We start from the raw sequence: 14,434 nt of genomic DNA, 5'->3' as shown, positions 1-14,434 counted from the left end.
TTCGCCTGACTTTCCATACTGGTGCTCTCATGGGAACAGCTCAAGTACCAGGGCCAAAAGGGCTAATTAGCCCCACATACAGTGCCCAGCACAGACTTTCTTCTCCTTTTTTATCATCAAGAAACAGGCACTGCTCTATACTGAAGAGGAAACTTTGTGGTATCCTAACTTCAGTAACAATTTCAATGATTTTCCCTTCCTACTCTGGAGAAGCCAATTTACTAGCATGAATTACCAGCCTCTTTTCTCTGGCCAAGAGGAACAACTAAGGAAAGCTGCACTACCGGTGCAGTCTCTTTACCTGTTTTCCTGTAGGAGGGCCACAAACACAGTGAAGTACAACACTTGCTAGTGTCCTGACCTATGCTCAGTCACCTAGGTGGAGCTGGAAATGGAATGCAGAGTTTCATCTGCCCTGTGCTAAGAAGATATGCCTCTGTTATTTTATAAACTTTGAAACTATTTTCAATCCGTATGCCAGGCAGCTGAGTCACAGACCTTCTGGTCACTCAGGTGAATACAGAGGACAAAAGGGCAAAACATAAGTGAGCAGGAAAGTGAATGACCTTAGGCCAAACATTTTTTAATACTAAATTAGCTTGCTGAAGAAAGGGGAAGTTTTGGAGGTGCCATTCTCATACTACCTGAAAACAGCAGCTGAGCCGGTGAGCATGGTACGTCTGAATGTCACAGTCCCAGACAGAGCATGAAAAATTCTGCTGAACAACTGAACTGTTTCTGCAGGCTTTCCTAAGAGCTCTGTTAGCCAAGACGCTGCACAGCAAATCTTGTTAGCTAATGGTCCTTGATGGACGAAATGCGACACTTGAGGATTTGTGAATGAAGAATTTTGCACAAACACGATATCTTTTTGGCTTCTACTGAGCGGGTAGAGTTACCTGGTCTTCCAGCAAGACCTTCCAAAGAACCATGGAGAACAAGGACAGGTGAAAGATGATTTCCTACAGTGGGGTATCTTACTTTACAAAGCAAGGATCGGTTACCCTCTTCTCGTATCAGTTGCAGAGCGAGTGAGTTCAACATGAATGACAACCAATCTGGTTGCATATCCCTTCATCAAATCTGAATTCTGATTGAAAGCTGAGTTCCCAGGCAATTTTTTCAGTTTAAACTTAAACTATCATTAGCATTCTGGTATTCATGATATACTGACCACTTTGATGGTATCTGTTATCAGCCGCTGTGCTGACATTAGTGCTTCTCTATTATTATTTCTCATACCTGCTATAAATGAGCTCTTCTCCATTATGATGTTCTGATCACAGATTATTCTGACCACAGCCTCCCGCACTGCTCTTTAAACATCTCACCTTCCTGCTGGAAGATGGGGCCATTCTGATTCTTTCTAGAACAGAATATCAGACTCTGGCTACAGAATCCACTTCTTGCCTACCTGCTCTTCAACCTTTTCTCTCCATTTAAGGTAAAGGAAGTAAACTTCATTTGAATGACAGTAAGCTAGAGTCAACACAAGATGGAACTTCACAGTAGAGGCACTTCACAAGTTGTTGAAGGATGTGGACAGAAGACCCTTGCACCAACAGCAAGATTCATGTTGAATACCCAGCCGTTAGTCAGGCAGCATAAAATGCTGATGCCATTTCTCCCTCTGACCACAACAGCATGCATCTTACAGATGGGGTGAGTGCGGGTCTGTTTATTATGAAACCTTTTGTACTATGACAAGGAGATAATGCTACATACATGTGTGTTTCATAAACTTTTGGTTTACCTTGTCAGTTCAATGAAAGGAAGACATACTGAAAGTGCTGGACATCCCCAGGCAGTCATGGGATGGGATTAATCTAGAACCTCTGGAAAGAAAAATGCTGTTGTCCAAAGATGGCCAATCCAAAACAGCTGCCCTGAGCCTCGGAGATGTGGGAAGATGCAGGTGCCTGAAACAAGGCACTGTCCTTCTAAGTCACAGCAGACTGGTTGCTCCTTAACGAATTTGGGCCCTGAAGATGGTACATGACTATTTCTGCCTCAGAGAGTGGTGAAATTCACCCAGGAAACAATGGAGCAGTCGTCAAATTTGGGACATTAGAGCCAGAGTGCCTCCTGAGATCAGCCAGTCTGGCTTTGTGCACAGTACCAGACATGGGCTTTCAGGCAGTGATTATCATGTTTGATCCTGTGACAGGCAGCTGAATTATAGGATATCTCAGGAGAAGAGTGTCTCAGTTGATAGATCACAATAACAGAAAGTATCGCTATCCCAGCTCTAGGCTGAGAGTCAATTTCCCTAGCTATAAACCACCTGGAAGTCCCTGCCTTTTGGGGGAGACGCAAGGAAAGGCTACCCACCAGGAAGTATATCAGAAAATATATGTTGAACGATGACAGGAGTATCGTGGCTCAGTCTTTAACTATACCCTCTGATTTGCAACATAAACCTCCCTTTGCTCCTCTCTCCATGCATCATGTTTAGGATTTCAAGCAGTGCTGCAGCAGTGGCTCACGCTCAGCCAAGTTTTGGCAGCACATAGTATTATCAACACTAACAGTAGAAAATTAGAGGTATGAAACATGCCAAATTAAAATAATTGTACGTAAATGCTTTAAAAAAAAATTAAAAGAAAGACATAATTCTCTGGGACAATGTTTAAATATGGCTCTGAATCAAATCTTCAGCAAAATGGTTTGCTTTGAAATTGGTATTTGTTTTAGGCTACCTAAATAATTCAAGAACTTTCCTTGCATTACTTCTCCTTGAAGTAAGAGTTTCATGTTTATTATTCATTACTCAGGTGTGGAGCTCCGCTTGCTGTAAAATTAAGTGGAACAACTGAGAGCAATGAAGGCGAGATGTGGGACCTGAATCCTGCTAATGAGATTTGTATTAAAAGCAGTTCCACACCCAAGGAAGGTAATATAGCCTATGTCTGCTAATCTGGCAGGAGTAAAATGCATTTCTTCCCCTCAAACAAGATCAAACTAAAAAACTCAGGTCAAGATTTTTCTTGTCTAGCACTAGCTTCTACCAACCTACCAACATATGTATCTGACCAGCTACTTCTGACTCCACTTCGCACAGCCCCATTCTAGGTCAGGCATTTCACCTGTAATACAAATGCACTCTGTGATGAGCTGCTGTATAATTAACAGGTCTTCTAAAGGCATCAAGACCTTACTCACCACCCCCTTTCTGCAAGCAGTTGCATTAAGCCGATACAGTTACCTGCCTCGTAAGGGTGACACGATCTGCTCTCTGCACACCTGGAGGAACTATTTTATCCCCCTGCTACTTGGCTCCAAACCTGAGCCTGCCCTGAGCCTGGCACGTAAAGGTGTTCTGCATCTAATGCATTCCCACAGCAGCATTAAGAGGAGAAAGGGTATGCTGCAGCTCAGTCAGCCTCATCAGAATCACAGATTAAGCAGATGATACCTTTGTCTCAGTATAGTAAATTTAATAAACCTGCTTCAACTTGTTATAAAATGTCGGGTTTAAAACTGTCCCCGTAACTAAAATTTCAATAGTGGAAAGCTCAGCATATTTTGAGCTGTTTTCCGTGCTTACAGTATGTCCCACGCTACTGAGGCATTTTGTTCAGAGGTCAGGAATGTGGGCATGGTACCATGAGAGTCAGGAAATCATTTACAGAATGCATAAAAATTGCTTTGCAGGGCAATGCCTCAGAACTGAGAGGACATGACATAATCTCCTTGCTGCATAAACAAATTTGGTTAATGTTCAGCCTTTAATATGCAATAGGAAAATGTTTTAAGCAAAAGCAGACCTAGTCAAATTTAATTTCTCTGCTGATGAGAATGTAACTCAGCACAAGACAGCATGTACTACAGAAGCTCTGCTACTTCAGAAAAATCTGTAGTTTCAGCATTATTTACTAAATACTACCTTTCTCCATCTACCAATTCCTCCATTACAGGACTGCTGAGATATTCTGAACCCCTCCAAATGAAGATATTTTAAAGCAGAATTTTGTTATCCTCCTGATTTTTTTTTTTTTTTTACAAATCTGGGAACTAACATCATCACCCATCAAAACAATGTGAACACAACCAAAATGGTTAATATCTGATGAGACCAATAAATCAAGCGTGTCGCTCTAGAATTCTAAATTTATTTCTACAGTGAAATATTTAAAAAACTCATTTCAAAGGTGCCAGAAATCTCTTACATGAGAAGGACATATTTATCATTATAACAAAACACATGCACCTTCTGAACACAATCAATGTTGTTGGCTAGAAGTAACATTTCAAGTAATCTATTTGGAAAGGTAATAGGAAAATGGAATAGTTACTGCTACCTTCTCCATCAGCAATTTTGACACCCAGAAGGTTATATTAACATATGCAAGCAGAGCAAGGTTGTCAGCTGTGGCCACAGAAAGTTAGTGTTAACTCTGTCGTATCACTGCAGTCATAAAGGTGTGGCTGAAAGGATACCAATACCTTCGACAAAGAATGCACTCAGGATAAAAACGAGCAGCTCATTATCCACATGCATCTTCAGAGAACATTAGGAATTTTATACTTTCAATTACATACACTACACTTACCAGCCAGTATAATCTAGCAGGGTAGTTTTGGCAACAGATTAAACATGTTTTCTAGCACCCCCTTTTCCACAGTTTCAAATAAGTTAGTGTCAATTCATTTGAAAAATTTCAAGTTCTTTAATGTATATATTTTAACCTGCAGCAAGCGTCCATCAACTAAGTAGACAATTATTATTTGAAAGAGGTTTTAGTTGTTTTTTTAAAAACATTTTATTCTTGCTCTCCACTGACTAATATTTGTACTGTGCAGCCAATTCTAGGGCTAAGCAGCACTGGATGCATAGGAAGCCTATAACTTACCTGCAGCTACTTCCATGCAACATTGCTTAAATCGGTCAGTCTCAATAGCTTAAAATGAGAATTTTGGTTTTGGTCTCATTTGTTCAAGAATTCGTTATCTTGTCCTTTATTTTGAAAGGAAATCAATTTAAAGCAGCTTTGGTTATATACCCCAAAGAACTGGGATACTCTCCAAAGAAATTCCTTTGCTGCGATCAAGTCTCCAGAAGGTTCTGCCTGAGCAGATGCTCTTTCAAGAATCTGCATCTGAAATAATTTTTCAACCACAGTCAAGATCTGAGTCTCTGATTCAAAATGTTAATATTTGTAGCTTCTCCATACCACTGTCTTTCCAACATGTCAATGTAGTATTTTAACCCAAGCAGATGAAAATGTAATTAAAGGATACCTGTATCTGTCTTGTTTTTATACCTAAGGTACTGCTGAGGGATAATAGTAAAACACGTTTTCACCCTCACACACACACACATGCAAAAAAGGAGGGAGAAAGAGTCAGTGCAACCTTATAATTAAGAAAAAATAAAATATGGATGAAATGTCTGCCCCCCTGTGCTTACACCAACAGAGTCTTCAAAGTTAATCCAAGCCATCAGGTTTTGTGAAATGTCATATATAAGCACATCCTGCAAAGCAATGTGAGACCATCATGTCCCACTGATGTCAACGGAGGAACAAATCTCAAAAAGTGTTCAGTCAAACTGCATTTGACCTCAGGAAAATTTCAGCTCCAGTTGACTGACAGGGTAAAGGCACTGAAGACAGACAGTATCCCATGCTACCACCTACATGCAGTCCCAGTGTTTTGCCTGTGTGATAGGTACTTACCAGCTAGGGCCTTGATGCGGGATCGCTCAAACAGGCGGGCAGAACTATTTTCATTGTCCCAGTCATCAACATCCCAGCGGTTGTTGACATCACTGTACTGCTGTTGGATTTCAATATTGTCATAATCTGTCGCTACTGTTGTCGTCATCCTGATTCTTCTTAATCTATTCTCAGCATCAGACTCTTCTTAAAATCCTCTGAAAAAAAAATATTTAACATAGTGGGTTTAAACAACATACATATATTGGAAATAAGTAGTAAAGTTACAGCTCAAGACTTTTAAGAAATCAGTGACTGAGTAAAAGCCCAGGTGCGTGCTCAAGAACAGATTAGATACCAAACAGCCCTTGAGAAAGCAAATGAATGCTCAGGGTCCTCTTAGAATAAGAGGGGAAAAAAAAAAAAAAAAAAGGACTTTACAAAAACAAGACTTAAATACCAATGTTTTGCTGCATACACATATGCAGAATTGTCACGCTCAGCTCTACAGGATGAAAATGAAACGGTGCAGTAAAACGCTTCCATAATTGTTGTTTTCAAAAGCAGTCTGTCTGTTAAGTAGATCTCTGAATGTTGACTAAAGCATATGGACCCGTGGTAAGACAGCTAAGAAAAACCTGACAGGCAAAGAAAGCCTTGACACCTTTACAAAATGGTGCAAATTCCGATGAAAAAATGTAAACGCTTAAGAAGTCACAGAAGTGTTTGACCAGCAGAAACCTTTTAACATAGATCTGAAGAAACGTTTCTTTTTTTCATACATACACTGACTGTGTGACTGGTCCTGGGAATATTTTGATGAGCTCATCCAGCTAAATACGCCAATTGGTGCATCGCTCTGAGCTCTCCCTAGCGACGAAGCGGTAGCCCACCAACGCAACTCGTTACATGAGGGTCTCCTCTTCAGGCAGCAGGACACCGGCAGCATATGCATACTGGTTTCTAATTAGACTTTGCATGCACTTATCTGCAGGGTAAGTATAAAAGAGCCTAACACCTCCTCTACGGGAAGAGAGAGAGGTTATAAATGGCTGCTAAGCTGTTTCTTTCCTTCTGCTCTCTCTCCTGAAGTTGTCCCTGCGATGACAAAAATAGCCAAACCGGCACCAGGTCGGAGCGTGGGGCTCCTTGCTGCGCCTTTCAGCCCAGCACCAGCTGCAGAGCCAGCCCCGCACTTCCCCTGAGCCCATAACCCTGGCATGGGCTGGGCGCAGCGACGTGTCCCCACTTGCCGAGCTCACCCCAGCGAGATGGCCACCCCAGTGGATAAAGGGGCGCCTGGAGCTCGCTGGGGTCCCCAGCCAGGGCGCAGCTGCAGGTCCCAAGGCCCGCAGGCAGGTCCCGCAGCCACTTGGTGCCACCTGCTGACCCCAGGGAACAGCGCTCGCCTCAGCCGCCCCACTGCGGGCTGCGACAACGCCTGCTACTGATGGCTTTCCCAGGCCCAGACTCATGCCAAAAACTGCTGATATTCTGCAGCTGACATAAATCCAGCCCACAGAGGAAAAAAAAAAAAAAAAACAACAAAAAATAAAACGTATTTACTGCCCCTGCTCAGAGGCATGACTTTTCCAGACAGCCCTGGGATAAAGAGCTGGGTTGATTTTCTCCTGTTCCCTACCACGTATGAGAAGTTGCTTCCGGTATTTACTTGCTAAGTAATCCCTTCACTTTGCACAGAAATGGCAAACGGGCCCCATCCACGGCTGTCAGATAAGCAGCTGCTGCTGAAGCCTGCTTGTGAGCTATTTAACCTTTACAGAAGGTGGGAAGAAATCGCTTTAGCTATGGTAAGCTGCCACATAAATGACAGAATATGGAAAAACCTACTCTGGGAAAGGTCTTTGAAATGATCCTCCTTCACCTTCCGTGCCCGGGCTGACATCCTCCAGGAGGAGCTCTGACCATGGGCGCTTTTGAGGCTGAACAACCCCGAAGGGCTTCTGCCACTACTGATAATCAAAACGATATCATAGAACCACAGAATTGTTAAGGCTGGAAAAGATCCCCAAGATCATCTGATATGCAAGGAAGGAGGCAAGGACTAGATCCCAGCAGCACACAGCAAGGAGCATTTCTGCACAGCAATCACAGGCTGATCCTGATCTAGTCTCAAGCCCAGACAAAAGCCTCCCATTGACTCCTGTACAGAGGCAAAAATCAGGGTTAATTCCCATTAAATCCACAGAGTAACCCTGCTATAAACAACAAGTAGAATCCGACTGTTACACAGCACCAGGTTCAATCTTCTCATCTGTCTGCATTCCTAATTGCCCAACAGAAGAGGAAACGTGCTGCTGGAAAAGCAGCGGCTCATACTACAAAAATAAAAGCAATAACCCTAAAATCTGGGTGCAGCCATATGCTTGTTTAGCATAGATACTGCAAGCCATCCAATTTCATTTATTTCTGTATCACCTGCATTCAGATCTACACACAACTGGATCCAGACTAAATTCAACTGTAAGTTGTGCTTTATTTCTTCCCTTCCCCTTCTTGAGCACTACACAAGCAATATCTAATTAAATGGGCATGAAATGAACCTGATAGCTCAAACCTATAGGGCTAGAAAATGTGACCTTAGCTCTGGTCCTGTAAGGCTGTTGAATTAAAAGAAATGCCCGTTTCACTGGCTGACACCAAGTCCTCTTTTCTAGGATTCCAACACAACAACACAGCCACGAGAGGTTAAGAGAGACACACTGCAGTGATAAAAATAACTACCTTGCAGCAAAGCACTGCTAGGATGAGATGAAGATACCACAACTGAACCCTAACTGTAAATAAACTGCTGTGCCCTCTTCCAAAGTAAGAGCTAACTGCATAACATGCAGTCACAGCCTTAAGCCCATGTTGAAAACCATTCTTCCCAAAGCCCCGCTGCAGCTCCTGCCTAGCCCAAGCCCCAACACCTTGGGGAGCAGCATGGGGAGAGAACCAGCAGCTCCAGTAGAAACCTCCCTGCTTCTCACTGCAGAAGTGCAGCTCTTGCAGATGCGCTGAGTTAGAATTGCAAGTCTTGTTTCTAAATTATGGATATCCCTATCTGACAAATGGAAACAGCACCACTACCTGCAACTGCCCAGAGCATAAGGTAGAAATGCTTGACAGTTTTTCTGGAGTTCTTGATGTAGCTGAGTTCACTATTAATAACCTCAGGTGTGATCGGCCACCCACAAAATTAGCCCTGCATTTGAAAGACATAGGTTAAAAAGCCATATGTATGTAACAAATGCATACGAGTAACATATACATATTTATTTTTAGCCTGACACATGTAATTGCTGCTCACTACCGTAAATTAGCTTAGGGATATGGTTTAGTGGGGACTGTTAGCGTTAGGTCAGAGGTTGGACTCGATGATGTTGAGGTCTCTTCCAACCTAGAAATTCTGTGATTCTGTAATTCTGTAATTTTATTTGGTTGGGCTTCCACTGCTTGATGATCTCGACAAGTCCTTTGTGAGCACGGCCTTGTTTTCCTAACTGCGCAGTCAGCACGGCATGGGGAGAGGGCTGCATTGTTCCCCGCTCGCTTACTGCAGCGCACTCCACTCATGCGCAAAGCACCCACTGCCTCCCTTGCAAGAAATCACTACAGAGGATGAAGCACAGGCAAAAAGCACTCAGACAGAAGAAAGCTTGGGCTCCAGCAGGAAAACAACCTTTGCAATTTAATCATCCTGGGCTTTAAGCTGAAACAGCAATCTAATAAAGGAACAATGTCTTTTTGTGGAGAGCCAAATGTAACGTGAATTTCAGCTGTCAGCATCCTGAGCAGTCTTAATAGAGAGGGCTCCAAACCAACCCGTGCTCAGAACATGAAGATGACAAGCATACTGATAACAAGACTTTTTAGGGTGGCTGGTCCCAGCTTCATTACAATTTGCACGTAGACTCTAAGTGCCCTTTAGACAGGGCTTAAAAACAGAAAATGGGCACTGCAGTTTCTCACCCAGTCCACATCCTCCTAAAATTCCATGCCCACACTGAATGCAGCGAGGCCTGGGAGCCAGTAGCAGGCAATTACAGGAACAAGCAAGCACCGAGGTGAACTAGAAAGTAGCAGGCTATTGCTCCCATCCCCAAAATACTTGGGACAGACTTGTCAGGATGGGTAAAAAAAAGGTTTTGTAACTTTGAAACCTTCTATCTTCATTGGTAAAATGTAACACATTATTGCTTTCTGCAGAGCTGATACAATAGCAGAAGACCGCATGAGAATAAAGAGATGAAACCATTTCAAAGCATTCTTTAAAATATATTGCATAATTTCGGGGTGGAGAGGTTGGCGTTATCTTCAAAAAGAATAAATGGCTTCAAGAAGAATCAGCTACCAGGAAAAGCATTTTCTCAGTTTTCAAAGGCAATATCCAAGGGTCAGACCTTTTGTATTTACTTTCATAAATAAACCAGATTCTGCTCCATTTGTTTCTCAGATAATAGAAAACAAACAGTTCTATTCAGGCCATCTGAAGAATGAATTCATTTTTAAAAAATTCACTGGCTACTTTCAAATGCGATAATGTAATTCACAAATGGGCTAAGACTATAATCACTAAACTCCTGCCATAACTAAACATCTGGAATTACTTCTTAATAGTTGCATTTATATTTAAAGTAAACATTATTTTTTCAAGTTACTCTTCTCCTGTTCGATGCTCTAACCTGTTGTTAGTTTCACGTTACTCTTACTACCTAAGGATTGTCAAGAGGTTTTACGATGTTATGATTAAGCAAAATTTGCATAGCAATCCCAAATGGTCTCATTACTTCTGTAAATAGCCTATCCCTCAGCTAACGCACAGTTCAACTGATCGCAGTTTCCCTGAGAGCTAATGTGAACTACACCCGACTGAATGGCTGGGAGGGCTGAAAACAGGACACAGACACTTGCATCTCGAGGTTCCTAGACCGCATGGGGCCAGAAACAACTATAAGCACAACCACTGCAGTGAAGCCAAGGGCTCTCTCCTCTTGTTGCCTCCATTCCTGTAGTCCTCTGCAAAACCAAGGCTGGACAAACAGAGGATCAATTCAGTTACCCTTTGTGCAGGACCACCGCCAGATGCTTCCACTCGTGGTCTGTACTGCTCTTCTCCTACTGATGACTCACACTAGGTAATCAGTCCAGCTCTTAAGCAACAAATTCACTTAAAGGACTTATTATTATTAAAAGGAAGAAAATCTAGTTAAGATGTAATTGGAGTTTGGGTTTATTCTCAGTAATATTCAGCTCCCTCTTAACAGCAGCTCAACAGGGAGCACATGTTTCTAAAATGTCATTTTGAATCCCATATTTATTCTGGAGGATCCGGGAAGTCCTCTGAACTCTTGAGAATCAGATGCATCTCATCCCCACAGCTGGGTGAGACTCACCTTAACTTCTACAGAGAGGAGAACTGGCCAGCCGGATACAGGGGCCCCTTAGGAGAAGCTTATGGCTGGGTGCAAAATGACACATGCTCAACACCCCACCCCACCCCCAGCAAAGCAAATCCTGCAAGCATTTTAAAAATAAAGAGTCAGAAGCTTGGAACTCTACAGAACACACAAGCCGAAAAAGTTATTTGTGCAAACCTTTGGAAGACTGGAAAACATGTCTCAGTGCGCATCCTGCCCTCACACTCGGCCCAGAGACAACTACTTCATGTTACATGAGCTGCAGCACACAGGGGAGAGCAGCCTCCCATCCGGACAGCGTGGTGTGAGTAACACAACTGCTGACATTTGATGGTTCAACTGCTGCTAATCCAATTGTAAAATAATAAAGGTACTAACGTGGCAAGGCTTTCATTCCCCTACAACATCCTCTGTTTCTTGCATGCAGTGTCTGGCTCCCAGTCTCATCTTTCCATCAACAAACAGAACCAAGGTGTTGCTGCATTTTGCAACCCAAAAGTGCTTTACAAATTTTGTCTCTGCTTTCCTGCCCGCTCCCCACGTCAACCCACTGACTGATGCTGCCTCCTCTGGCTGTGCACACTCTGGGTTGTGGAGGCTGGGAGCTGAAAGCACCCCAAAAAGGTCACAGGAAAGGGGTGGACAGGCTGTGCTACCAGGGAGTCAAATGCCACAATCAGTGTGTAGGGCACAGACACTTCAGGAATGCGCAAACATAGCAAGACTGAAGCCTCTTTATTCCCAATACAGGCTGGAAAAGTGCACAAAGGTCATTACAATCATGCAGCCTGTCCTTCGCATGAGTGAGATCTACTTCCCACATCCTAAATAACCCATCATTTGAAAGCCATCAAACTGGGAGTTCAGAGCAGTTTACAAGCTCTCATTTTTCCTCTGAAGTCCCTGGGACGCAACACTAGCTGGGGGACTGGTACTCATTACTTGAGCATTCAAGCAACTTCAAAAAGTGTTCACACTGTTCGCTATAAACAAAAATACAGCTCACTGAGTGCAGGCAACCCAAATGCTTTCAGCAGGGGCGACTGTTATGCACCTACGACCAACATGTGCAATGCACAGTACAGGGACTGCAAAGCACAAAGATTTGGCAAACGCAGCGCTCGCAGCCAAGCACCTTGCCAGGAGCACTGAGCAAGCAATAATGACTGAAAGGAAGTTATTCCATAGACTTGCACCCAATTTCCATTTCAAAATATTCAATTCTAGCCAGGACCATTACAATCTTCTAGTCTTCATAAACGTGGATTCTGTCTGTGCTGTAGGCTACAATTTCAGCCTTCAGGGAAGCCCGAGATCGGTGTCGCCTCAGCCCAGGCACTTGGTAGGAGTCGCAGGGTGGAAATGCTCAGCACTCCCTCACTTCCCCACAGGGAAGCTCACATGAGACTTGGTCTCTGAGCTGCCCTCTAGAGAAGCCCGTGACCCTCTGCCAATTGTACGCAAACCAGAAAAAAATGGGACGTTTTAGGTAGTGACAGTTTTTTGAAAGAAGTTAGTGAAGAGGAATGTGCAATCAAGCCAAACAGAGCACTACCACACATTACGCTTCAGGGTGGAGTAAGCACCAAATCCCTTTTGGGAGTGCCCTTCCTCTTCCCCTCATCACTTGAAGAATGTGGAAGCAGAAGGCATTTTGTCAGGCTGCTCTGGGGAGCGAGGCGGGGAGCACTCTGCTTATCAGCCACTCGTCACACTTGCAGCAAGCAACATCCTTCCACATCTCTGAAAGGGAAAATGTACAGGGAGCCAGACACACGGGATGGTGGTGCAGTTCACATCAAGTTACACACAAAGCACGGGTAAGGATTGTGTTGATAAAACTCCACATAATGCAAGGGCTCATCCAAAGGTTAAAGAATGCCATATCCCTATTAAGTTTTCTAGTAAAACAGAGCACTCAACCTCTTTCCTTGTGGATTTACAGTTTTCCTTGAACACTCTTTCCACAAATTAAGTCAGGGCCAAACGCCATTTAGTATTGTAAGAGTACAGTTCAGCTCAGCTACGTACATCACAAGCTAGCCCATGGCTGCTCGAGAGAGGCCCACAGGTTACATACAGCTTCACTCGCTCTGACAAGCCACCCCAAGGCACCAGGTGGCCAGAAAAGATGCAACTCAGCATCCAGAACTGTCTCATGAAACATCAGCTGGGTGTTTTTTAAAACCCTGTCACCCTGTTTTCTGCTCCTAATTAAGTCAAAAAGGAAATTCCCAAGGTTTTCAGCCTGTGCAGCCCTAAACCAACATCCACTGCTTTAAAAAAAACACTTTCTGAATCTCCTGTGGGGTGTCTCTCAAGGGCAGCCTGGTGAGATGCATCTGAGAGCGCCCTTCTTCCATGCAAACAACTCACCTGGAAAAAGAACCGGGGGGGACCAGCTCATCTCCTCTGCTCTACAGTTTTTCACCCCAGCTCCATTCCTGCATCTATCATTTCCCAGTGTGTACATCCCAGGCAGTGTCTTCTTGCACCCATTTTGAAAAAAGGCTGCATTGCTGTGTAGGGTAATATGTCCCGATAAAGCACACCCAGAAGGTACCTGTTAAAAACCCTAGGCCCAAAGAATATATTCCTGTGAAGTAGAATACAAGTGCCATCTTACAAGTTTTAAACAAATCTAACAAATCTGTTAGCCTAACTTTGCAGACTTGTTCTGATGTTTGACCATCCAAAAGCAAACGCAGCTGGTTCCTTTGAAACTGGAAGTGAACAACGAGCTGCGGAGCTGGGGACCCTATTCTGGACAGTGACCAGAACTGTGACCTCGCTGTCGCCAGAGCTTTACAAGACAAGAAACACGTGTTTGTGCACCTGTGGGCACTGACCGCACACGGGGTTATTTGCAACAAGCAGTTGGCATGCCTGTAGTTTTCTGAGGTATGGGGTTGTCAGCAGGCCAACAGCCCCTCAACTTCTACAGCTCACGTTCTTAAACCTAGTGGTGGTGGGGGTGAGCTAATACAGTTTAAAAAGGAAGTAGACTGGAATAACAGTATGCTCATGACATACATCATAAGGGATGCTTGTATTTGTAAGTAGAATTAAATCAAGTAGGTGAAATCAACTGGGGTTAGTCATGCAAGCTGCAGGGGCCAGCTCAGTCCCTTTGGAACTACAGGAAGGCCCTTCTTTACGTATGCTCTCACTGTCAAGATAACATTTATTCTGGTACACACTTCAGCTTTGAAACAATTCAGTTGCTTCACAGTCATAATGGAAGAGGCAAGGAAGTGAAAATATGCTCAGAAATCCATCAGCTCCATATTTATAGATGGACACCTACCCTGGCAGATTTTTAGTGACATACCACAGAGATGGGGCCTTGTTTCA

The 14,434-nt window shown here is 43.5% G+C and overlaps 1 protein-coding gene across 1 annotated transcript in view; it reads right to left on the bottom strand.

The window, feature by feature from the left end:
- Positions 1-14,434, bottom strand: part of SPTBN1 (spectrin beta, non-erythrocytic 1) — a 135,194-nt gene that overhangs the window by 89,174 nt on the left and 31,586 nt on the right. The window contains exon 2 of the mRNA XM_032185876.1: positions 5,679-5,875. Within this exon, the coding sequence (XP_032041767.1) occupies positions 5,679-5,826 (148 nt within the window). The 5' untranslated portion in view covers positions 5,827-5,875. The remainder of the gene's footprint in view (positions 1-5,678; positions 5,876-14,434) is intronic.

The sequence above is a fragment of the Aythya fuligula genome, chromosome 3 (genome assembly GCF_009819795.1).
Source record: "Aythya fuligula isolate bAytFul2 chromosome 3, bAytFul2.pri, whole genome shotgun sequence".
Taxonomy (NCBI): Eukaryota; Metazoa; Chordata; class Aves; order Anseriformes; family Anatidae; genus Aythya; species Aythya fuligula.
Note: the sequence above shows the minus strand (reverse complement) of the source record. Positions and strands in the feature narration are given on the sequence as shown.